At 42.1% G+C, this 26,604-nt stretch overlaps 1 protein-coding gene across 9 annotated transcripts in view; it reads right to left on the reverse strand.

Moving 5' to 3' along the window:
* snx14 (sorting nexin 14) overlaps positions 1–26,604 on the reverse strand; it is a 143,110-nt gene that overhangs the window by 78,237 nt on the left and 38,269 nt on the right. For 4 of the 9 annotated variants that reach the window (XR_012099682.1, XM_073051696.1, XM_073051694.1 and 1 more), the window contains exons 8-14: positions 24,567–24,723; positions 22,141–22,216; positions 17,760–17,804; positions 12,590–12,646; positions 9,256–9,336; positions 4,568–4,682; positions 2,762–2,917 (exon numbers count right to left, since the gene is read on the reverse strand). Coding sequence is in view for 8 of the 9 variants with exons in the window: in XM_073051696.1 (XP_072907797.1) it covers positions 2,762–2,917; positions 4,568–4,682; positions 9,256–9,336; positions 12,590–12,646; positions 17,760–17,804; positions 22,141–22,216; positions 24,567–24,723 (687 nt within the window). In the remaining variant the exon portion in view is untranslated. The remainder of the gene's footprint in view (positions 1–2,761; positions 2,918–4,567; positions 4,683–9,255; positions 9,337–12,589; positions 12,647–17,759; positions 17,805–22,140; positions 22,217–24,566; positions 24,724–26,604) is intronic. The other 5 variants (XM_073051698.1, XM_073051697.1, XM_073051692.1 and 2 more) reach the window with 3 other exon arrangements.

Raw genomic sequence — 26,604 nt, forward strand, 5'->3', positions numbered from 1 at the left:
AATCAATCAATATTTGGTGTGACCACTCTTTACCTTTAAAACTGCACCAGTTCTCTTAGGTATACTGATGTCCAGTTTTATATGAAAATTAGCTGCAAGGTTGCTCCACACATCTTGGAGAATTTGTCACCATTCTTCTACAGTCTTTGGATATGTTGCTCACTTCTGTTCTCTAGGTAAGCCCAGATAGACTTGATGATCAGGGCTCTGTGAAGGCCACACCATTTGAAACCATATAAAAGAATCAAGGTGCCTAAGGCTTTTGCACAGGATTGTAGATCTCCACTGTTTTATTTTACAGCCATCACTTGGAAATAGATAACTTTAAATGTACATTTGATACTGGGTGTGGTGTCAACGAATTGGAGAAAACTGATCAATTACAAATTGGAATCAAATGAAATTCAATGACAATCATATCAAATGGAATATGCAAAATAGAAAACAAACATTATAAATAGCCTATGAACAACACTGAACATGCAAGAAAATTGCAGTAAAGACTTTAGAAACCTCAGTTGATCCATACTTCATCAATGTAGCATTGTGAAATTATAAACTCTGTAACTGAAGACTGCAATATACAACCCCAAGATGGAGAAGGTTTAATAAAAAGAGCTTTGGATATGCTACGGCTCGAATACTATGGCTAGTTCTATTCATGAAGATGTGCAATTGGATTCTTGATTTCCTCACTTGCAAATGCCAGTCAGCTCAGATTGGCAAAATCATCTCCTTCACAATGACATCAGTACAGGTACACCACAGTGCCATGTGCTTAGCCCCCTTGTGACCGTGAGGTTAAGCACAGCTACACTGCCATACTTAAGTTTGCTGATGACACCACTGCTGTCAGCCAAATCAAAGATGGTGATGAATCAGTGTATAGGAGGGAGATTGAAAATCTGGCTGAGTGGTGCCACAACAACAACTTCTTTCTCAATGTCATCAAAACCATGGAGCTGATTATTGGCTTCAAGAAGAGGAAATCAGAGGTCCATGAGTTAGACCTCACTGAGGGTTCAGAAGTGTAGAGGGTTAGCAACTTTAAATTCTTCATTGTTATCATTTCAGAGCATCTGTCCTGGGCCCAGCACATAAGGGCCTGAACAAAGAAAGGCACAGCAGAGCCTCTACTAAGAAGTTTGCGAAGATTCAGCATGATATTTGACAAACTTCTATAGATGTGTGGTGGACAGTCTATTGACTGGTTACGCGGCTTCGTATGGAAACACCAATGCCCTTGAATGGGAATCCTACAAAAAGCAGTGAATATGGCCGGTCCAACACAGGTAAAGCCCTCCCTGTTATTGAGCACATCTACATGTAGCACTGTCATCAGGGACCTCCACAACCCAGGTCATGCTGTCATTCTCACTGCTGCCATCAGGAAGGAGGTACAGGAACATCAGGACCCACGCCACCAGGTTCAGCGACAGCTATTACCCCTTAACCATCAGGCTCTTGAACCAAAGGAAAGATTCAACTCTGAGTTAACTCAATTTCACATGCGTCATCACTGAACTGTTCCTATAAACTCACTTTCAAGTGCTCTTCATTTTATGTTCTCGATATTTTGCTCAACTTGTTGTCCTTTGCACACTGGCTGCTGACCGTTAGGTCTGGTCGTTCATCGATTCTATCGTGTTTCTTGTATTTTCTGAGTATGCCCGCAAGAAAATGAATCTCAGGGTTGTATATGGTGATATATGTGTACTTTGACGATAAATTTACTTGGTACCTTGTACAAGGGAGACACTGTAATGTTGGAGTCAGTGTAGATAAGAACTATGAATTGATCATCTGCATGAAGTCATGTGATTAGTCTTGATCAGTAGTTCGAAAGATGACATTAGGAAATGCAATACAGGAAGCAACATGAGAATGGTAAACTAGATTAGGAACAGGGATGGCATATTCAGACTAAATTATAATAAAATCTTCAAAGATAGTGAGACGAACATTTAGTGATTCTAGGAATGGACAACTATTTAAAGAACGACAGTAGTGACTTCAGGGTCAATCTGAATAAATAAGAACCAGACAACATTTCAAACACAGAGCTATCTTACAGTCTTTGCTGAGCTTCCCAGATCCTTATCCAACCCACCATCTGAGTACAGCTGTCAGGGACACTACACCAACTGAACTGAATTAGACTCAGAACATAAATCATCAGAATTTAAAAAAAGTAGTTATTCAACGATTACCCCATTATTTTAAAACCCTGTTCGCAAACTTCATTGACAATACATCAAAGCATATCCAGGAATATGTTTGCATTTTTCATTCGATCCAATTTTTACTTTTTTTTACAGAATAACAGCTTGGTTACCACACAAGTGAAGGCCACTTGGCACATTATGTCTGTGCTGGCTCTCTACCAGGGTAGCTCAATATTCTAATTCACACCTTGAATTCATCACAACTTTGCTGAGTACCAATATCTAAACCGTAAAAACAAAATGACACAAGCACTAATCCTAAAAGAAAAATTCAAATGTGCAGACAAAGCTTCTGCTAACAAATGGCAACTTGAATTATATTAACAAGGGAAGTAAAATTGGTGGATTACTCATTGGTAGTAGTGTGTAACAAGGACCAAGTTACAGCAAGTCCTACACCCTTCAACAAAGCCATACTTAGAAATCCAAACTATTCTGGAACATTAGCGCCATACACCTATGGATAAACTCTAAGCCCATTGCTAAATGAATACTCATTACTCCCTTAATCAGAATTTTTATTGTGACAAACTTACTCTGTTTTATCTCTTCGACAATAAAGGGATCGAACTTGATTTTATCAACGCTCTCATCAAGACAATATGTCTCATAGATTTCCTTCACCTCCTTGTGAAGATTCTGCTTCTCGTCATCAGTGAGCTCAGGACACAGGATCTTGTCATTGAATTCTTCTGTTGAAGCAAAAGTTTGCAACTGTAAGAAGAAGGGGGCGAGTTCAGACCTCAGCTCTGCACTCAAAATGACAGCAATATGGACAAGAAGTCGAAGGATATCCCGAGTCCAGACTACAATGTAGACTTGGGGACAAAGAACTTCCACATTTACTGGGCTGTCCCAGGTCAGTGCATGTCTATGCGAGCAGGAGGCAAGAGGGCTGCTCAGTTGGACCGCTCAGAGCTCGATCCAGGGGGTCCTGTCTGCATGTGGGGAGGGCAGGAGGGTGGGAGAGAGGAAAAGGGCTTGATTTATTGTACAAACAAGCTGGATGAACTCAGCAGGTCTGGCAGCATCCGTTGAAAGAAGCAGTCAACTTTTCGGGTTGAGACCCTTCGTCAGGACTAAAGGAGGAGGGGCAGGGGCCCTTCTTCTACTACCCATAGTGCTTTCCCCTTAGATTCCTTCTTCACCTCTCCTGCCTATCCCCTTCCCCCACCTTCTTTATAGGGCCCCTGTCCCCTCCTTCTTCAGTCCTGACGAAGGGTCTTGACCCAAAACGTTGACTGCTTCTTTCAACGGATGCTGCCCGACCTGCTGAGTTCATCCAGCTTTTTTGTACGTCTTGATTTGACCACAGCATCTGCAGTGTACTTTGTGTTTGATTTATTGTTGTTTTGGTGCTTAGTGGGTTTATTTTGTTGTGTTCGGTGTTGTTCTGCCAAGCATTGTGGGCATGCTATGTTGGTGGAGTTACGTGCGGTAACACTTGCCGGCTGCCACCTGCACATCCTTAGGTGTGAACCACCATTTCAATGTATGTCTTGACTTACACGACGTAAATAAATTTAAACCTGAATCTGGGTGAAGGAGAGATAAGTATGGGAAGATATCAGCGAAGCAACAGGATATTTAAACAGGTTCAAAAACTTCGATACATCATTAACTCTATCTTATTGTCCATTTATATCAGATATTTCTTCCACGGGTCTCTTGGATTTAAACAAGCTCCCTCAAAGGATATTTGGCAGGTCAATTTTTTTGAACTACACTCCTAAACTGTGGAATACCTAAAACTGTAAGAGAAGCAAACTCAATTGACACTTTTAAAGTCTATTTATTTAAACTAGCTTTTAAGTAACACCTTTTTGTCTTTTACTTTCATGTTTGCACTTTATCTCATCACAAAGCACTTCGAATTACATTGTTTGTATAAAAAGTGCTCCATCAATAAACTATTGTTATTTATATCAGAAGCCTGTCTTCTTGAAACTGAAGGAATCTAAGTTATTTTGCATATTTAAGCTGTTAAAATACAGAGCAATTTGCATTTATTCAGTACGTTCAACAAAGCAAAGTGCCTCAAAGTGCTCAGCCTGAGAAGAGTGGAATAGAGTCAACATTTCACTTCATTTGACCTTTCATCACCTGCCAATCCACAGATACTTTCACATATTTGTCACCGATGCACCATGTCTCATCAGCACAGGGTGCGTATAACTGTTGTGCGTGTAGTGTTCCCTCAACAGTCGTCAGAAGGCAGGAGACGTGTGCAGAGAACATTGCAAATTGCTAAGTCTCACAGAAAACTTGGTCAGGTGGACAAGAAGCATCAACCTTCATGGTACTTCCCACAGACAAGCATTTCCCACATTGCTTAATCTTACCCACAGCCAGACAGAACTGCAGGACATGCACTGCACCCTCCTGCTTTAATAAGTTCATGAACCCGAAGAGCAGATCCTGCTGGTTTCTTATTTCCTTCAGCTCAAGTTTAAGGGCCTAGGGAAATTTAAAAAGAACATATGCTCAGTATTTCATTTACAGCATGACGAAGCAGTTAAACAAGTACAATATAAAATCAATTTTAAACACATTTGAAATGCTTGAAATATTGCAAAATATTGAATTATGTGTGAGTAGCTTCATCTTCACGGTCATGAAAATTTTTTATATTATTAAATACATCGTAGTTTTCAGGTAAATGCATTATCATGCAAAAGATGTTGGGAATGGCGAGGGTGGAGCGCCGTGGGAGGGGTGTGGTACAAGTGACAGAGAAGGAGTGCCAGGGGTGGGGTTGGTTTGAGTTCAGACACACCTAGCCCTGAGACACCAGGCAAGGTCATTTGTTTCCAAACAGTTGATTTATTGATCATAACAGAATGTACCTCAGGTGCTTCCCTCTCCCTTCCACTTTTCCCAACCACGATTCTCCTCTCCCTGCCCCCTGTCCACTCTCATTCCACAATAGGGACCCATATCAGAATCAGATTTATCATCACTCACATAAGTCATGAAATTTGCTTTTCTTTTTGCAGTACAATGCAATACATAGAAGTCTTAGGCACCCTAGCTATATACGTGTGCCCAAGACTTTGCACAGTATGGTATGTCACCGTATACTACCCTGAGATTCATTTTCATGCTGGAGTTCACTGAAGAACAAAGAAATATAACAGAGTCAGTGAAAAACTGCACACAAACAGGCTGACAAACAATCAACATATCACAGAATTCACACTGGCAGTTTGGGCTCGTCACCGTGCTGTATCTCTAAATAACAGAAATAATAGTAAAGGGAGATATTTCACTGGAGGCCATTCATAAAAAGTTCACTAGGGCGATCTGAAGAACGGCAGAATTATCCCTGAAAGAAAACTGGGAATTTGCTCACTGGATTTAGTAGGCTGAAAGGTCATCTTACTGAAGCAATAAATGTTGAGGATATTTCCTCTCATGGGTGAGCCCAGAACTAGGCAGCATGGTGGCAGAATATGAGAACACCCACTTAAGAGAGGAAGAATTTCTTCTAGCGAACTAGAAGCCATTGGAAACTCCTTACCACACAGGGCTTTGGTGGCAACATCCTTGGATACACTTAAGACCAAAAAAAAACAGGGTTACAGGGAAACGTCAGGAAAAAATTCAGCCAGGCGTGTGACAAGAGACACACAGTAGGCTGGTCTAGAAAGTTAGGGAATAAGGGATCCAAGGTAGTCTGGAAAACTGGATCCAAAATTGATCTGGTAGTAAGTTGATTTGGGGTAGGGATAGAGGGTTGTATCTCTGAGTAGAAGTATGTAACAGTGACATAGCACAGGGGTTGTCATTTGTTGTTTAATAAAAAAAAACTTGGGTGGGAATGTCTGTGATCCAATAGATTTGCCAAAGATACAAACCACTGGTGGAGTAGAAGACAGCAAAGATGGTTGTGAAAGGATACAGAAGAACACAGATCAACTGAAAAGCTGGGGGCAGCAGTGGCAGACAGAATTTAATCATGACAACAGGCAAAGCGTTTTGAGTCATCTACATGTACATAAATGACAGGGATCTTAGAAGCACCAATATACAGATGGACCTCAGGGTGCAAGTTCATGGTGAAACAGGTAGATAGGGTAGTTAAGGCACATGGCTTGTTAGGACATCATGTTGCAGGTGGTTTGCCCACACTTGGAATACCATGTGTAGTTCTGATCAACATACTACAGAAAGGATTGGCAGCACTCAGACGAGAGCATAAGAGATTCACCAGGAGGTTGCCTGAAATGGAAGGTTTTAGTTACAAGGAGAGATTGGATGGGTTGACTGAGCTCACAGCAGCATAGGAGGGGTGACCGCAGGGGTTTATAAAATTAGGAGGGAACAAGGTAAATAAACACAGTCTTTTGTTCAAAGGGTAGTGTAATTTTAAATTGGATACAGGGTTAAGGTGAGGGGAAAAATATTAAAAGGAGTTCTGAAGCACAAGTTTTTCCACAGAAGGTGGTGAGTATATGGAATTAGTTGCCAGAGGTGCTGATAGAGGCAGGTATCATCACTGTGTTTAAATCGTAATTGGACAGGCACAGGAATAAGAAGTGTTCCAAACACAGGAAATGGAATTAGATCAGACAGGTGTCCTGGGCAGCACATTTGTATTGGACCTCTTTCCATGCTGCACGACTATGACTCAGGGTGAAGCATCAGATCGCCCTTTTGGATAGTGCAGCAGACATGAGGGAGGGATGGCAACACACACAAAATGCTGGTGGAATGCAGCAGGCCAGGCAGCATCTATAGGGAGAAGTACAGTCGACGTTTCGGACCGAGACCCTTCGTCAGGGAGGGATGGCCTTCCTCTGGTCTCAGTTTAATGGCTGTATTGCAACAAAAAATGTAGTCATATACGTTGTGCTGCCTTCTGGTCTTTCTTCCACGGTCAACCCGAGTGCCCTAACTGGGTGGCAATGGAGTTGAGCTCCACTAAAGAATTATCTATATCTGCACTTCTTGGCTCTGCACTCCCTAGCAGTCTGCCCAGATCAATAGCTAATCCTCTGGTTAGACACACTTTGCGTATATGGGCTCAGTTCAGGAAATGCTATGGTTTCCAGGGGTTTTCCGTTTCTAGCCCTGTCGCACATAATCACCTTTTTTTACCTACTACGTACGATTCAGCATTCCATGTTTGGTACAGGAAGGGCATTAGACATTTTGAAGATCTCTTCATTGATAATCGCTTCACTTCTTTTCAGCAGCTCTCCGTTAAGTTCAACCTGCCTAACGCTCACTTTTTCAGATATCTCCAAATCCGACACTTTACTGCTCCTTTAATTCCTATCTTTCCTGAAATGCCTGCGAAAAATGCTATGGACCTATTTCTTTCCATTACTCCACTAGGTAAAGGTTTAATTTCAATTATCCGAGATAAAATAGCAGCCTTACGACGGGCCCCTGTGGATAAAATTAAAATGGCCTGGGAGCAGGATTTAAATATCTCCTTATCCGAGGAGAGCTGGAACTCAGTTCTCAAATTGGTTAACTCAACCTCCCTTTGTGCTCGCCATTGCCTCTTACAGTTTAAGATTGTTCATAGAGCCATATGTCTAAATCTAAACTATCTCGATTCTACCCTGGCATTAGTCCGCTCTGTGATAAATGCAAGAGGGGCGTGGCCTCTCTCATCCATATGTACTGGTTCTGTCCTAGCTTGGAGAAATTCTGGAAAGATGTCTTCACTACATTATCGGGTATTCTGAATCAGCACCTAGAACCTAACCCCTTAATTGCTCTGTTCGGTTTTTGGGGTGAGACAGATTTATGTCTGGGTCCGACCAAATGCCGAATACTATCCTTTGCCTCTCTCCTGGCGAGACGCTTGATCCTCCTTAGATGGAGAGATGTTGCCCCGCCCACTCATGCGCAATGGCTTAACGACATTATGGCCTGCTTGGACCTCGAAAAAATTCATTATTCAGTTCTTAATTCGGATCTAAAGTTCCATAAGGTCTGGGGACCTTTTATCGAGTACTTTCATAACCTTCCTCTTGACTAGGGTTTTTTGGTTTTTTTTCTTTTTTTCTTCTTCTTTTTGGTCCCTTGCTTTCAGCTCCCTTCTTTTTTTCTGGTAGTAGGCATTATTATCCTCTGTTACTAAGTGTATTCACAGTCTGGGAGTTTGACTGTCCGGACTTATACTCTTTATACTGTGTGGTGGCTGGTCTGGAGTTGTTGTTTTTTTCTTGTGTTGTGGGGCTTGGGGAGGACACTAAGCTCACTTGTCTTTAATTTATGTGCTTTTTTGTTAAATTCTCTTCCTTTGTAGCATATCGTTATCGTATGCTTAATCTTGCACTGTATTAATGCTCCTCATTGGGATTTGGGGTTTTTAATTTTGTAAAATGTTTTGAAAAACTAATTAAAAAAATGAAAAAAAAATGTAGTCATTGCTGAGATTTGGAAAGATTGTCCAGTTATGATGTAGTGCAGTCAAACATTATTAGTTCAACCCTTTCCCAGGCAACATGGCAATAACATGTGGTGAGACCAAACACCAAACAGTAAAATAATACCTCAACAACTATCCAAACAAAGCATGCCAATTATGTTCAGGAATTCCTGTGTTACAGCAGATTACATACAGAAGAATTCTGCAGCTTAAATGTAGCATCCTGGGATCTTTGCAACCAAACCATTCACACCAGGGAGGTCCAACGATCAGTCCCCTCCTGATGTAAGCCAGCTGACTCTGAATGCACCCTCGATGGAGAAGTAGAACTAAAGGCAGCAGGGAAAATCAGGTCCCAATTGCTAAGATTTCTGATAGGAGGTATACTCTTGTGTCTTGAGATGCTCATTAAACTTAAACAAAATATCTTCAGCAGAATGGGGCTGAGTAGAAAACTATACATTCTTTAATGTCACAATTTCCTTGAGTGTTTTGTTTAAAACATCCATGGTTACAAATATTATTCAAGTGTGACCAATACATAAGTGGCATGCCAGTAGAAATGCTAGATGATAACTACTGCAAAACGTAATTGATTACAAACCACAACACAATGATCAAAAGAAAGGTTTTACATCTCACCGACTGGGTTTTATTTCTGCCAACAGCATATCTCTGCAGGAAGGGGACCAAGGGAGAGGGAGGTTCAGTTGCTGGCTCCGGCTAACAACAGAAATGTTATATGAAATTAGCAAAAAATTTTTAGACGGAGTTTTATATTTAAAACATTTTCATCAAGATCAATAAAGGCATGCCATACAATGACGTTAGCTTAAACATTCAAAGTACAAAATTTGACACGCAGTACAGCACTAGCTCCTATTCCATCTAACAATGATCTACAGCATAGAGGGGTTGGGTCCGTCACTGCAATATGATACTTATAGGAACAGGTCTGTCACTTGATAACGTTGGGCTACAGTCCTGGTCAGAATGGGCCTGGAACCATATAACAGAGGGCTACAGTTGTCAAGTCAAGTTTATTGTCATTTCAACGATAAACTGCTGGTACAGCACACAGTAAAAACAAAACAACATTCCTCCAGGACCCTGGTGCTACATGAAACAACACAAAACTACACTGGACTATGTGAGACAGCACGAGCCTACACTAGACTACGTAAAACAACATAAAAGCTACACTAGACTACAGACCTACACAGACCTACATAAAGTGCACAAAACATGCAGGGCAGTACAATAATTAATAAACAAGACAACAGGCACAGTATAGGGCAAATTACAATATAATAATAAACGATGTAGATGTCAGTCTAGACTGTGGGTACAGGTGACCCCCGCTTTTTGAAAGTTCGCTTTACAACAACTCGCTGTTACGAAAAAAAGACGCCCGCTTTATACATGTGTTTACCCCGAGAAAGACTACAATGACCGTGAAGCCTTGTGCGGGCAGTTGTTTGCGCATGCGTGTACGTGCGTACGTATCTGCATACGTACATGTGTACATGCCGATTTTATTTCCTCCAAATTGATTTTGGCTCGCTGTCTTCCCGAGATTGATAAGTGAAACTATACTGTATCTACAATATTTCTACTTTATATAGGGTGTATTTATCATATCATTCCTGCTTTTACTATATGTTAGTGTTATTTTAGGTTTTATGTGTTATTTGTTTTAATTTGGTAGGTTTATTTTGGGTCTGGGAATGCTCAAAAATTTTTCCCATATAAATTAATGGTAATTGCTTCTTCGACTTACGACATTTCGGTTTACAAATGATTTCTCAGGAACGCTCTACCTTCGGATTGCGGGGGAAACCTGTATTGAGGAGTCTGATGGCTTGGGGGAAGAAACTATTGCACGGTCTGGTCGTGAGAGCCCAAATGCTTCGGTACCTTTTACCAGATGGCAAGAGGGAGACAAGTTTGTACGAGGGGTGTGTGGGGTCCTTCACAATACTGTTAGCTTTGCGGATGCAGCGTGTGGTGTAAATGTCTGTAATAGCAGGAATAGAGACCCCAATGATCTTTTCAGCTGACCTCACTATCCGCTGCAGGGTTTTGCAATCCGAGACGGTGCAATTCCCAAACCTCAGGAAGCTCTCGATACATCCTCTGTAGAATGTGGTGAGGATGGGAGGGTGGGAGATGGACTTTCCTCAGCCTTCGCAGAAAGTAGAGACACTGCTGGGCTTTCTTGGCTATGGAGCTGGTGTTGAGGGACCAGGTGAGATTCTCCGCCAAGTGAACACCAAGAAATTTGGTGCTCTTAACGAGCGGACATCGGTCACTCTATTACAATGGGTCACACTGGCAGTGGAGCAAAGTTTGTCAGTGTTTGATACTAGGGTTCAGTACTAGAGGGGACAGTCTGTCACTACCACACCAGGACAGACAGGACAGGAGAGACTGGACTGGTAGGGACAGGTCTGACTCTTATCATACTAGGACTAGAACATAGAAATCTACAGCACATACAGGCTCTTCCGCCCACAATGTTGTGCCGACCATGTAACCTACTCTAGAAATTGCATAGAATTGCCCTCTATTTTTCTAAGCTCCATGTACCTACAGTGGCATGAAAAAGTTTGGGCACCCCGGTCAAAATTTCTGTTACTGTGAATAGTTAAGTGAGTAGAAGATTAACTGATTTCCAAAAGTCTTAAAGTTAAAGATGAAACATTCTTTTCAACATTTTAAGCAAGATTAGTGTATTTTTTGTACTATTTTAGAGTGGGGGGAAAAAAGGAAAGGAGAACCATGCAAAAGTTTGGGCACCCCAAGAGATTTGAGCTCTCAGATAACTTTTACCAAGGTCTAGACCTTATTTAGTTTGTTAGGGTTATGGCTTGTTCACAGTCATCGTTAGGAAAGGCCAGGTGATGCAAATTTCAAAGTTTTATAGATACCCTGACTCCTCAAACCTTGTCCCAACAATCAGCAGCCATGGGCTCCTCTAAGCAGCTGCCTAGCACTCTGAAAATTAAAATAATTGATGCCCACAAAGCAGGAGAAGGCTATAACAAGATAGCAAAGCATTTTCAAGTAACCGTTTCCTCAGTTTGTAATATAATTAATAAATGGCAGTTAACACGAACGGTGGAGGTCAAGTTGAGGTCTGGAAGACCAAGAAAACTTACCGAGAGAACTGCTCGTAGGATTGCTAGAAAGACAAATCAAAACCCCCGTTTGACTGCAAAAGACCTTCAGGAAGATTTAGCAGACTCTGGAGTGGTGGTGCACTGTTCTACTGTGCAGTGACACCTGCACAAATATGACCTTCATGGAAAAGTCATCAGAAGAAAACCTTTCCTGTGTCCTCACCACAAAATTCAGCATCAGAAGTTTGAAAAGGAACATCTAAACAAGCCTGATGCATTTTGGAAACAAATCCTGTGTACTGATGAAGTTAAAATGGAACTTCTAGGCCGCCATGAGCAAAGGTATGTTTGGAGAAAAAAGAGTGCAGAATTTCATGAAAAGAACACCTCTCCAACTGTTAAGCACGGGAGTGGATCGATCATGCTTTGGGCTTGTGTTGCAGCCAGTGGCATGGGGAACATTTCACTGAGGGAAGATGAATTCAATTAAATACCAGCAAATTCTGGAAGCAAACATCACACCGTCTGTAAACAAAAAAGTTGAAGATGAAAAGAGGATGGCTTCTACAACAGGGTAATGATCCTAAACATACCTCAAAATCCACAATGGATTACCTCAAGAGGCGCAAGCTGAAGGTTTTGCCATGGCCTGCACAGTCCCCTGACATCATCGAAAATCTGTGGACAGACCTCAAAAGAGCAGTGCATGCAAGATGGCCCAAGAATCTCACAGCCTTTTTGCAAGGAAGAATGGGCAAAAATCCCCCAAACAAGAATTGAAAGACTCTTAGCTGGCTACAGAAAGCGTTTACAAGCTGTGATACTTGCCAAAGGGGGTGTTACTAATTACTGACCGTGCAAGGTGTCCGAACTTTTGCATCAGGCCCTTTTCCCTTTTTGTTATTTTGAAACTGTAAAAGATGGAAATAAAAAAGTAATCTTGCTTAAAATACTAAAGAAATGTGTCATCTTTAACTTTATGCCCTTTAGAAATTAGGTCATCTTTTACTCGCTTAGTTATTCACAGTAACAGAAATTTTGACTAGGGGTGCCCAAACTTTTGCACGCCACTGTATTGAAGAGTCTCTTAGAAGACCCTATTGTATCAGCCTCCACCACTGTCTCCAGCAGTGCATTCCATGCACCCACCATTCTCTGTGAGAAAAACTTACACTCTCCCTTGTACCTACTTCCAAGCACCTTAAAACTATACACCCTCATGTTGGCCATTTCAACCTGGGTGAAAGCTTCTGCCTATCTACACGATCAACGCCTCTCATCATCTTATACACCTCCATCAGGTCACCTCTCATCCTCCATCACTCCAAGGAGAAAAGGCCAAGTTCACTCAACCTACTCTCATAAGGCATTCTCTCCAATCCAGGCAACGTCCTTATAAATCTCGTCCACACTCTCTCTATTGTATCCACGTCCTTCCTGTAGTGGGGTGTGCACAGTACTCCAAGTGGGGTCTGACTAAGGTCTTATATAGCTGCAACATTACCTCACTGCTCTTGAACTCAATCCCACAGCTGATGAATGCCATCACACCATACGCCTTCTTAACAACACTGTCAACCTGTGCAGCAGCTTTGAGTGTCCTATCGACACGGACCCCAAGATCCCAGTGATACTCCACACTGCCAAGAGTCTTACCATTAATACTATATTCTGTATCCAAATTTGACCTACCAAAATGAACCACTTCACACTTAACCATGTTGAACGCCAACTGCCACCTCGCAGCCCAGTTCTGCATCCTATGGATGTCCTTTGACAACCCTCTAGTCTATCCACAACACCCCCAATCTTTGTGTCATCAGCAAACTTACTAACCCACCCTTGTACTTCTTCATTCGGGTCATTTATAAAAGTCATGAAGAGGAAAGGTCCCAGAACAGATCCTTGTGGAACACCGACCTCCATGAGGTACCGGTGCAGACAGATCCGTTGCTGTGTAACTCTGGGGCACCATACTGACTGGGACAGGTTTGTCACTCTATATCACTCATGCACGGTACTTGCACATACAGGCCTGTCACTGTCTTTACAATTTCAGAAGGTTTTTCACAGGTTGGTTCATTCATAGTGGGCTGACTATCACTCTGCACCCTCTCATACCTTACTCTTGATTGAGACAGTTTCTGGTCCCCAGGACTCAAGAAAAATCTAGAGCTGATATGCAAGTGGTCAGAGTAAGGAGAAGTTAGTAAAGTATCAGCATCCCAACCAGAGAGATTGAGTTGAGAGCTTTCTGTGAGACAGATGTAAGCAGCTACTTTATAGAAAAACACCTGCTTTATTTTCCCTAGAATAGCTTGGAGAAAATAATACAATTGACATGCATTGTTAATGGTTTCAGTTGTAACTCCGGCCCCCTGTTACATACTGGTCTCAACAACATTTTCAAAATCCCAACAGGAATCAGCTCCCAAAAGGCGACTTTCCCTTTGTTATTAAAACAAACTACAACTTCACTTGTCACAAGAAAGCTTTGAAAAAGTAGGTCTCAGGGGGTACTTGTGAATTGTATTTTACAGGAATTTAGGAGGCAAGATTGACTAATAGTTGAATGGCTAATTAACAGCAGCAAATAAAAAGGTAGGGTGAAGTAGAGTGGCCATTGCCAGTATGGGCCAGTGTAGGAGTGGGAGCTGAGGCTATAGAGGGGGGAGGCTGAGCAAGTGGCCCAGGTGTTTGGAAAGAGAGTGGATCTTTAAAAAGGGCGCACAGGTAAGGAAAGAAGGTTTAATTTTACTGTTGATCCTTAGTACTTGATTCAGTGTAGGTAAGATGGTAGTCAGGGCTGTAGAATACTCCTCCTTCACGCTGTGGGAAGTCAGGGAACCTCAGTATCTCCCTGATGACACCACCTGTAGGGAGTATACCCAGCTGCAGCTCCTGACAGACCAGGTCAAGGAACTGGAGCTGCAGCTGAATGTCCTCAGGATATCTAACGAATGAGGAGTGCATTTTTAGTATGGAGAACATGACAGCAGTGTTTAGAGATGGCCTTCTTGGGGTGTTGTCCAGTAAGGCCAGATTGATAGAACTTAAAAAGAAGAGAGTCACCCTAGTGGGGCTGTATAATAGACACCCCCCCCCCCCCCGGTATTCAGCAAGAGCAGGTGTGTAGAAAAATTGCTAATAGTTTTAAGAATAAAAGGGGTTGTATTAGTGGCAGACTTTATTCCCTACACTGACTAGACTACCCAGCGTGTTAAGGGTCTGGATGGGGTAGAAATGTACCCAGGAAAGTTTCATAAGTCAATGTACAGAGGGCCCTGCTTGGGAGTTACAATACTGAACCTCCTTTAGGGGAATGAGGCAGTGCAGCCAAAGTGACAGTCAGCGAGCACTTTGGCTCTAGTGACTATAATTCTTAGTTTTAAGACAGCAATGGAATAGGCCAGGTCCAGTTCACCGGTGCAGGACCAGTTTTGGGGGAATTAGCAAGAATCTAACAGAGGTTGATTGGATCAGCCTGTATGAAGGGAAAGGGACAATAGCAAATGGAAGCTTTCAACACTGTGATACCAAGAAACCAAAAGCAGCATGTTCCTGTTAGGGTGGAGGGTACACCTGGCAAGTTTAGGGAAGTTTTGTTGATGAGAAATCTAGAGGTTCTGACCAAGAAAAAGGAAGAATACATTGGGTTGAGGAAGTCGAGGAGAGAGAATCCTTTGATCACAAAATGATTATAAATATTCAAGAGGGAAATCAGGAGGGCAAAGCAGGAGCATGAGACTGATCTGGCAGGTAAGACTAAGGAAAGTTATCTCTCTTTACAGAGGAGAAAGTAATGATTGCTCAGAATAAGTGAAACAAGTGGAGATGTTTTGGAGGACATTCATATTACCAGGGAGAAGGTACTTGCAGCCATTAAGGCAAACAGATTCCCGGGGTCTGATGGAGTTCATCCAGACTGTGGGATGCTAAAGAATTGGAGACATTTTCTTAATTGTTAGCCACAGGTGAAGTTCCCAAAGACTGGGAAATGGCTAATGTTGTTCTGTTTAAGGGTAGCAAGGACAAGCCAGGGAACTGCAGGCTAGTCAGCCTGACATCTGTGGTGAAGTTACTGAAGGGAATTGAGCAGTAGGATCGACCACCATTTGAGGGAAACTTTTTCCAGTGTGGAGAGTATATAGAATGAGCTGCCAGGGAAAGGTACAATAGTGTCATTTAAGAAATACATGGAGGGGCTGAGTTTAAGGGGATACAAGCTGGATGCAGGAAATTTGGACTAGCTGGGTGGGCACCATAATTAATGTGAGCTGATTGGGCCAAAAGGCCTTTATCTGTACTGCTGTGCTCTGACTCAATTACTGTGACTACAGACCAGTGGCATTGACCTCCCACATCATGAAGACCCTGGAGAGACTTGTTCTAGAGCAGCTCCCGCCTATGGTTAGGCCACACTTAGACCCCCTCCAGTTCGCCTATCAGCCCCTACTAGGAGTTGAGGATGCCATCGTCTACCTGCTGAACCGTGTCAACGCCCACCTGGACAAGCTGGCGAGCACTGTGAGGGTCATGTTTTTTGACTTCTCCAGTGCGTTCAACACCATCCGCCCTGCTCTGCTGGGTGAGAAGCTGACAGTGACGCAGGTGGATGCTTCCCTGGTGTCATGGATTATTGATTACCTGACTGGCAGACCACAGTACGTGCGCTTGCAACACTGTGTGTCAGACAGAGTGGTCAGCAGCACTGGGGCTCCACAGGGGACTGTCCTGTCTCCCTTTCTCTTCACCATCTACACCTCGGACTTCAACTACAACACAGAGTCCTGCCATCTTCAGAAGTTTTCTGATGACTCTGCCATAGTTGGATGCATCAGCAAGGGAGATGAGGCCGAGTACAGGGCTACGGTGGGAAACTTTGTCACATGGTGTGAGCAGAATCATCTGCAGCTTAATGTGAAAAAGACTAAGGAGCTGGTGGTGGACCTGAGGAGGGCTAAGGCACTGGTGACCCCTGTTTCCATCCAAGGGGTCAATGTGGACATGGCGGAGGATTACAAATACCTGGGGATACGAATGGACAATAAACTAGACTGGTCAAAGAACACTGAGGTTGTCTACAAGAAGGGTCAGAGCCATCTCCACTTCCTGAGGAGACTGAGGTCCTTTAACATCTGCCGGACGATGCTGAGGATGCTCTATGAGGCTGTGGTGGCCAGTGCTATCATGTTTGCTGTTGTGTGCTGGGGCAGCAGGCTGAGGGTAGCAGACACCAACAGAATCAACAAACTCATTTGTAAGGCCAGTGATGTTGTAGGGGTGGAACTGGACTTTCTGGTGGTGGTGTTTGAAAAGAGGATGCTGTCAAGTTGCATGCCATCTTGGACAATGACTCCCATCCACTCCATAACGTACTGGTTAGGCACAGGAGTACATTCAGCCAGAGACTCATTCCACCGAGATGTAACACTGAGCGTCATAGGAAGTCATTCCTACCTGTGGCCATCAAACTTTACAACTCCTCCCTCGGAGTGTCAGACACCCTGAGCCAATAGGCTGGTCCTGGACTTATTTCCACTGGGCATGATTAAATTATTATTATTTAATTATTTATGGTTTATATCGCTGTATTTCTTCACTATTCTTGGTTGGTGTGGCTGTAACGAAACCCAATTTCTCTCGGGATCGATAAAGTATGTCTGTCTGTGTCACATCAGCTCCAGCAGTTAATGGCAACAAGACAGTTGGTAATTTATAATGCCTCTTTGAAAACAGAATCTCTGACAGACTTGAGCTTGGAACTGCCATTTCATACTGGTTCTCATTATGAGGAAGCTAGATTTATTCCTGCCTTTTTCAAACAAATGCAGCAGGGTGACACTTTAAAGCTCACACACTGGCAATTAGCATTGTCTTTGTAACAGCTTCTGCAATGATAGGAGTATAACCTCAACCATTTGGATGGCTGATAGTACTTGAAAATAGCTGAATACTAAAGGACACATAAAAATTAGGTCAGACTTTCTTTGGAAGAATGTATTTTAAATCAGTAATACTCACAGGACTGTTGTCTATGAAAATCAGCAATAAATGGTTCACAGTGTCCTAACAAATGGAAAACATGAACATTATAGATACATAACAATCAATAAATCTTCAGCTTATTATAATAATGAATGTGACAGACCAAACTTTAAATTTAATTAGATATTTCATGAAAAACAGTGTTGAATGGCTTAAGGTCAAGTCATCAGCAATCATCAAGTGCAAAGATCTCAACAAAGTGAATAATGGAAGTGCAAATATGGACAAATTGTGTGTTTGAGTATGAGACAGCAGAATAAAAGCTTAAATACAGAAATATGATTGTAGAAGTATTCAACCGTAAACAAGTTTCAGGGGATCCCTACCTATAAGCTGGTTCAATTGGATTCTCATTAATGGGAAGATATAGATGCTAGAAATCTGAAATAAAAACATTCAGGCCAGGCATCACCATGACCAATCTGAAATATTTCTATTTTTATCTTATTTAAGAGATATAACGTAGAACAGCTCCAACACCCAGCAACCCATCTATTTAACCCCAGCCTAATTACAGGACAATTTACAAAGACCAATTAACCGACTCATGAGAACAGCTTTGGAACGTGGGAGGAAAGCAGAGCACCCGGAGGAAACCCACGCGTTCATGGGGAGGACGTACAAACTCCTTACAGGCAGCGTTGGAGTTAAACTCTGAACCCTGCACCCTGAGGTGCTTTTAGCATCATGGCATCTTATCCCTCTCCAATCACCTCATGATTTCACACCTTCTATCATTTCATCTCTTCTGTCCAGACTTTCCATTTTGTTCTTCCCTCCTCATCACCCTTTCCCTCCATGTGTTGTTGCTCAAAAGCCAAGTCCAACCTTCCAACTCTGATGCGAGGTTCTTGACTTGGGTCATTCCACTGATACTGCCAGACCCGCTCAGTATTTCTAAATCTCCAGCCTCCATTCTGATATTTTGAACGACTGGGGCACAGAGTCAAGAGGTGGAAGATGTGCTGGAGAAAAGAGGCCTTTTGAGTTCTAGTACAAGGGAGATCTGTGGAAATTCAGGCAGCATAGGGGAGCACTAGAGATAGCAAAGAATGAAGGGGATTAGAAAGAGCATGATGACACACTGGTACCCAGTTCTGAAACCTGACAATATCAGATCAAAGACAAAGACTTAGTAATGGATATACTCTGTATCACAAGACTGTAATGTATGCAATCCACTAAGTAATCACCTCTTGATAAAAGAAAACATGAGATGACTGCAGCCATGTTTGTTAAAAGCATTTGTTTGGGAGCAAAGTGGTGCTTTTCCCTTTACAAATCCATTTTATTTGCTCTGTGAACGTGGTATAGATGGAAGGGGAAGGAAACAATTCAATGGAAATGAGGTGTTGGAGAGGTAGAGGAATTGTCCCACTTCATCAAAGAAAGCAACTGCAGAGAAAAAACATAAACCACTTTAATATATTCCAGCACCACGAAGTCCAAGTGGAAGAAGTGAGCACCTAGTACTAATGGGCCTATGAAAGGCAAACACAAATCCATGCTCACACAGTACCTTACCTAAAATCATCTTTAGGAGGTGTGAGAGAAATTAAATCTGACATTAACCTCACAAGGCTAACATAATGATATTGGCGGCACACACACATACCTTCTGAGATTCAGCTCTCCTTTCAACAGGAATGCAGTAGATTATTACAGTTTCATAAAATTGGTCAGCCAACTAAACATTTGTAGGGTGCCAGGGATGTGTTACTTAAATGACACCAGATGATGCATGTTAGATCATCAGGAATCATAAGGTCATTGTGGAGAGTCAATGCTAAGTATCTGAGTACTGCTTTGCTCTTTACTGAAAGCTGTGAAGTTTGAGCAGACTTGATGGGTTGAATAGCTTAATTCTGCTTTGTCTTATAATCCTAGTCTGACCACATGGAATACTGCGAACGGCTCAGGTCTGCATTATGTAACGAGCACTGAAGAAAATGCAAAGGTCTCTAAACATGGCAGCATAAGTAGATAAGGTGGTTTAAAAAAGAGCATACGAGATAGTAGTCTTCATTAAATGTGGCATGGAATGGAAGAAAAGTTTTTTTTTAAAAATCACCTGCAATGATTTAACTGCAGTTTGGGGTCATCTGAGTACAGTACAGTGGAGACTCACCAGGATTTTACCATGGGACAGATTTATGAGAGAATTATGAGAGGCAATGACACCGTAGGCCCCACTGCAGAAGTATCCAGACACCAGAGAAAGGTTCGAGGTTAGGAGTCAGGTTATGGAGAGGACAATAAAATTTCATTCAGAGGGGAACTGGAGTTTTAAGTGCACTGCCCAGGAGGTGACAGAGGTGGAACCTAAAAATGTTTAGATATCTAAATGACCATCAAGCTATTGAAGGCTACACACCAAGTGTTGGTAAATTGGATTAGCTCAGATGGGTAGCATGGACACTAATGGGCAGAAGAATCTATTTCTCCGTTGTAAATCTCTAAAATGCAAAAGAGATTTATGAGAACAACACCAAAATCAAGAGATAATAATCAGCAAAGGGTGAAATGGAGTGGAGTATTTTTTCCCCATAGGAAAATAACTGAGGGTGATCTGACAGATTCTTAGATGCTGAGAAGATGTGCCATTCAGGAGACTCAATTAGATACAATAAATAGAGCATCAAACAAATCCAAAAGGAATTCAGCAGTAACTGGCAACATACACAAAATGCTGGAGGAACTCAGAAGGCGGCCAGGCAGCATCTATGGAATATGTTTCATCAGGACTGGAGAAAAAACAGAGTTAAAAGATAGAGGGAGGGGAGGAAGAAACATAAGGTGAAAGGTGAAACTGGCAGGGAGAGGGGTGAAGTAAAGAGCTGGGAAGTTGATTGGTGAAAGAGACACAGGGCAGAAGGGGGAGTCTGATAGGAAAGGACAGAAGGCCATGGAAGGAAAAAAAGGGGGAGGAATGCCAAAGGGAGGTGATGGGCAGATATGGAGATAGGGTGAGAGAGGGAAAAGGGAATGGGGAATGTTGGGTGGGGAGGGGGGCATCACCAGAAGTTACAGGGCTAGAGAAGTGCATAATTCTCCATAACTTCCACCATCTCAAATGGTAGAAGTTCAATTAAGCAGAGGAAGAAAGGTATAGAATAACTTTAGGTATAGAAAGGTATAAGGTGCCACGGTAGCGTAGCAGTCAACAGGATGCTATTACAGCTCGGGACATCGGAGTTCGAAGATCAATCCCAACATCCTTTGTGTGGGTTTTTCCAGTCCTCCGATGTCCTCCCACAGCCCAAAGACATACTTGGTAAGTTAACTGGTCATTGTAAATTGTCCTGTGATTAGGTTAGGGGTACATCAGGAACGTCGGGGGTTGCTGAGCAGTGTGACTCAAAGGGCCTATTCCACACCGAATCTCTAAATAAAACAGATAAGCAAGTCAAGAAGATAAAGAGGGTGGAAGGAGACCTGGACCTGTTGTGTTCAACGGTCTGTTTCCAAGCTGCAAATACTATATAAAGTAAGCCCTTTCAAACCACTTGTTTCACAAAATTCTGAACTTTATAAAAGTCGGGAATAAATGCAGTGCAAAGCAAAACAAGGCTTCTTACACTGAAACAGACTATCTTTGTAAAAATCGCGTTCCTTCTTGTGAAAATAGTGAATCATTTAGTTTTGTTGCGATTGCTGCTTATCTGATGCTACATGCCTATGATGCTGCTGCAAGGAAGTTATTTGCTTATTTTTTTTTACTTACTTAGAAATATAGCACGGAACAGGCCTTTCTGCTCAACGAGCCACACCTTCCAGCAACCCACCCATTTAACCCTGCCCTCATTACAGAACTATTTACAATGACCCATTAACCATGTCACCAGACTGTGGGAGGAAACCAGAGCACCCGGAGGAAACCCACACTTCATGGGGAGGACGTACAAACCCCTTACAGAGGATGCCTGAACTGAGCTCCGCTGCCCTGAGCTGCAACAGTATCGCACTACCGTGATGCCCTTTGCAGATAACAACAGACTCTGACTTTACGTTCCGTTTGCAAGCCACACTCCGACCTGGCTGGCCAGCCAGTACTGGCGAAATGATGACACTAGGCCATATTCAGCAAGCCAAAAGTGAACTGCCAGATGTCAGATCTGAACTCTGCCAATGAATTCCCAATCTTACTGACAATCCCAGGTGTTTATGATCCTGACCACTTTGCTAGAGTACAGGATATTTCCACCCTGGTCCACATATGGGGAATGCATATACAGGCAATATTTCTGAGCTAGAGAGATCAAGTCCTGTCCCATCATACAAACTCAATGGTTTGAATAAGTTGTGTATGCATGTTTATGTATTTGTTTGGTAAAGGTACTGTAAATCGCTTACTTACCGGATCAGCTAAGAAGTCTAGGGAAGGAAGGAACACTGACCCAGCCAGAATTTCTTGGATCAACAGGGTTAAGGATCTAGATAAGAAACAGTAATGCACTTGCAGAACATTCTGTTTTAAATTTCCTTAAACCACGTAGAACATGCATCTGAAAGATCGCTGTTAATGTGTATAAACATCCTATTTCTTTTTCCATTAGCTGTTGTTCCTTATTTATAGTGACATACTCCAACACATTCCCAAGAATTATTAATGAAAAGGTAACAGATGATTTAGTTTCCAATGTCAGATTCTCATTCACCATCACATTCTCAAAAGAGCAAACCCAGAGAAGCAATTCCAAAAATGAAGTAGATGACAGTGAACATAAACGATTACTGCACTACTCCCACAGGCCTTCCCCCAGAAATTTACATCGTGTATATTATTTTAATTCTATAACAAGTAGGGTTTGGAGGTTAACAGCAAAAGTGAGTTGAATGAGAATCTCAGGGGTGATAGAGAGATGAGGGAGGGGTGTTAGGGAAGGAATTTCAGAGGCAATTGAAGAATGGTAACTGTGTGAAGGTGGGAGAACTCAGAACCACAGTGCAGAATGTCTGGGCTCTGCAGAAATGGAGTGAGCTGACAATAAGTATGTCATGAAGGAACTCAAAAGCGATGACTTTAACCCTTACATACTGCTCATATTCTATACCTTCACAGAATGGTCCGGGTCAATTTTGACCCAGCCCAAAAATCCCCTCATAACAAGTGTCTATACCAAATTTTGAACCACAGATCTATTTAGAATGTGTAAATAGCCTATCTGACATTAATAAATGTGTGATTAATCCTTAATTAATGTTTCAGAGATGTAAAATCCATTTCAATAGATACGGGTCAAATTTGACCCGGAACAGCCTCAATGTACAAAAATTTGTAGCAGCTGTAGCAAAGTATAAAATTTTTAAATATTTTCATTTTTGCACATTTTGGGTCCTTTAGGAAAAGTCATCAAATTTTGGCTAAAAAAAGGCATTTAGGGTGTTTTTACTGCTATCAATTTAAGGGGTGATTGATAAGTTCATGGCCTAAGGTAGGAGGAGTCAATTTTAGAAAACCTAGCACATTTATTTTTCAACATAGTCCCCTCCTACATTTACACACTTAGTCCAGCGGTCGTGGAGCATACGGATCTTGGACCTCCAGAAAGGTCCACAGCATGGGTGATTGATAAGTTTGTGGCCTAAGGTAGCAGGAGATGAGTTATACAGCTCTCGTTACATGCACATGCAGGTCAACTCCCTGAGTGATTATGCAGAAAGTTTGAAGTTAATAACTCATCAGCATATAACTCATTGGGGTGATTGATAAGTTTGTGGCCTAAGGTAGAAGGAGATGAGTTATTAACTTCAAACTTTCTGTATAACTCATCTCCTTCTACCTTAGACCACAAACTTATCGTTCACCCCTGCTGTGGACACTTTCTGGAGGTCCAAGATCCATATGCTCCACGACTGCTGGTCTAAGTGTGTAAATGTAGGAGAGGACTATGTTGAAAAATAAATGTGCTAGGTTTTCTAAAATTGACTCCTTCTACCTTAGGCTACAAACTTATCAATCACCCCTCGTACGTAAAGGTTAAACGTGAGATAGAAAGCCAGTCAGGTTTAATAATACAACCACCTGGAAAAGCTGCTGCGTTTATCCCCTCAGTAGCTGAAGAGTGCTCTTATAGAGATCGTTAAGATTATGAAAAGTTTTGATGGCATTGATATGGAGAAAATTATAGAAGAGGACAGATCTAATATACCAATCATTAACAGAGACGTTTCCCAAAACACACTGTGAAATTAGGCCACAGGAGCACCTTGCTTAGAGATTTTCAAAATTAAAGTGGTATGTCTTATTTTCGGAACAACTTATTACATAGGGAAGGAGTGGCCAAAACTTTAGGATGACAAACAAGGAAAAGTTGTTAGAGAAAATTGAGGGAACAAGTTGAAGGTGATTGGAGGAAAGTATAAGGGGAATGTTAGAGGCAAGTTTTTTTTTTAAATAGACAGTGATGGGTGCAAGAATCACCCTGCCAGGGGTAGTGGTAGAGGCCGATGCATTAGGGACATTTCAGAAATTCGTAGATAGGCACATGGATATTAGAAGAAAAAGGGGGGGCAGGGATAGATTGATCTTAGGGTAGGTTAAAAGGACGGCACAACATCATGGGTCAAAGGGCCTGCACTGTGCTATAAATGCTTGAAAATATAAATATTTAATTATCCTTTAAAGGAAAAGCTGAAATGTTGCAGAAATAGAATTGCTGCTACAGACGAAATGAATAGGAACAGAAGCATTCAGTTTTCACAGGGTGTTCTGAAAATAAAAGGCTACCATCACATAGATTTCCTTTTGCAACATGCAGAATATAAATCTGTGTTCATTACCTGCATTCTGTGGATTTTGGTGGCAAAATATATGGAAAAAGCAGTTCTGTTAACTTCCTGAGATACTGGAGTTCATCACGACGGCTTCTCAGAGCCAGATGCAGATCTGGTCCGTACTCCTCCAAAGCAGCTTGCTGTAAGTATTCACTGTGTTTTACTGCAGGCAGAATACAGACCTCAGATTGGTCATCAATACACAAAATGCAAGTCCAGTTCCAGAACTAGAGCCCAGGTAACAATCCTGCAGACTGCTCACAGCTTGAAACAATACTCAAACAATTTTAAACATACTTTGAAACATTACCTTTCAATGTTTCTTAAAAGGCGCATTAGTCGAACACTTACAGCCTCACACAAACATTAACATCAGTGTTCTTTTACTCAGTACAATACTGTAAATGCACTAAAATCAAACTTCAGCAATCCATTTCAGCTGCAGTAAGTTATAGCACCCAGCTACAAGTAACCAGTGCCAATGAGAAATCTGATTCACTAACGACAGCACGTCCAGGGATTTTTGCTACTTAGCAATACTGTTGGCACTAAGTCTATTAGTCACTATTTTTCTAGTTATATAATGCAGTGTGGGCAATAGGAGTACACACCACACCACAGCTGAAAGAGCTGTTCAACTAATAACTGCAGAGACAATGGTTTTGGGAAAAACCTTGTGCTGATGTAACAGTGAATATACTTCAAATGAAAGTCAAAGTAAATTTATTATCAAAGGGCATACATGTCACCAATACAACCCTGAGATTCATTTTCAAGCAGGCATGCTCAGTAAATCCTAACAGAATCAGTGAATGACTGCACCAACTTGGGCATTCAACCGGTGTGCAAAAGACAGCAAACTGTGCAAATACAAAAATAATAATAAATAAATAAGCAATGTGCAGAGAACAGGAGATGAAGAGTCCTTTAGAGTGAGTCCATACGTTGTGGGGACATTTCAGTGATGGGGCAAGTTGTTCAAGAGCCTGATGTTTGAGGGGTAGTGACTGTTCCTGAACCTGGCAGTGAGAGTCTTGAGGCTCCTGTACCTCCTTCCTGATGGCAGCAGCGAGAAGAGAGCTTATCCTAGGTGGTGGGAGGTCCCCAATGAAGGATGCTGCTTTCCTGTGACAAAGCTTCGTGATCTACTGGGCTGTATCCACTACTTTTTGTGGGATTTTTATCAGAAAACGTATAGTGTTCTTAATGCAAAATGGTTCTGTGTAAATTCACGCTCTCCCTTTATATCTATTTGAATAGGGCAGGGAAAGGATACTTGAGGTTATAAGATCAGCTGTGATGAATGATGGCATAGGTTTAAGGGGTCAAATGGTCTCCTGGTCGTAATTCTTGCATTCCATCACAATGGTGAAAGCTAGTCAAGCATAGGCCTTCCCCTGTCTGAAACCTATTCAGCAAGGTCTAGTGACAACATGTCGAGTTGAAGCAAGTGAATTCTACTGGGAATAGTGTGATGTTAACACTGAGACTTCACGCGGGAGTCCTGAGGTTAACATCGTCACCCGGTTCTGGCATTACAGCTGTGATCATAGTGGATACATCTGGCACAACAGGTGGATTCAAAAACTTGGTCTACATTAAAAGGTCGTGATTAGTATGGATCTCCTCCAGAAACTTGCTAATTGCAGCTTTCTGTGGAAATGTGGAGAACAGTCCCAGTGTGGTCAGTGGAAGAATTCCAGAGATGCCCTTAAATCAATGACTTTATAAACCAAAGACAATTCCACCCTGGTAAGCTGTACTCTACTTTTGATTTCAAGGGGGCAATGGTATGTGGTCACAGAGGACAATCATTTGGCAGAAAACTTTAGATGAACTAACTTTCAGACAAGGTAAGTAACCCTCAAGCTGGAACCCGGTTAAAAGTTCTGGTTTAAGGTGGCACCACCAAACACGTGCGACAGCTCACCAGTAGTTCAAAAGGCAAGAGATTTGACTAAAAACATTGCTAATAACACCTTTTCTGAAGTAAATTGCGGTAAATTATCACTGCGAACAATGAAGAGGCGAGTGAAGGCCAAGC

The sequence above is a fragment of the Hemitrygon akajei genome, chromosome 7 (assembly GCF_048418815.1).
Source record: "Hemitrygon akajei chromosome 7, sHemAka1.3, whole genome shotgun sequence".
In the NCBI taxonomy this organism is placed as follows: Eukaryota; Metazoa; Chordata; class Chondrichthyes; order Myliobatiformes; family Dasyatidae; genus Hemitrygon; species Hemitrygon akajei.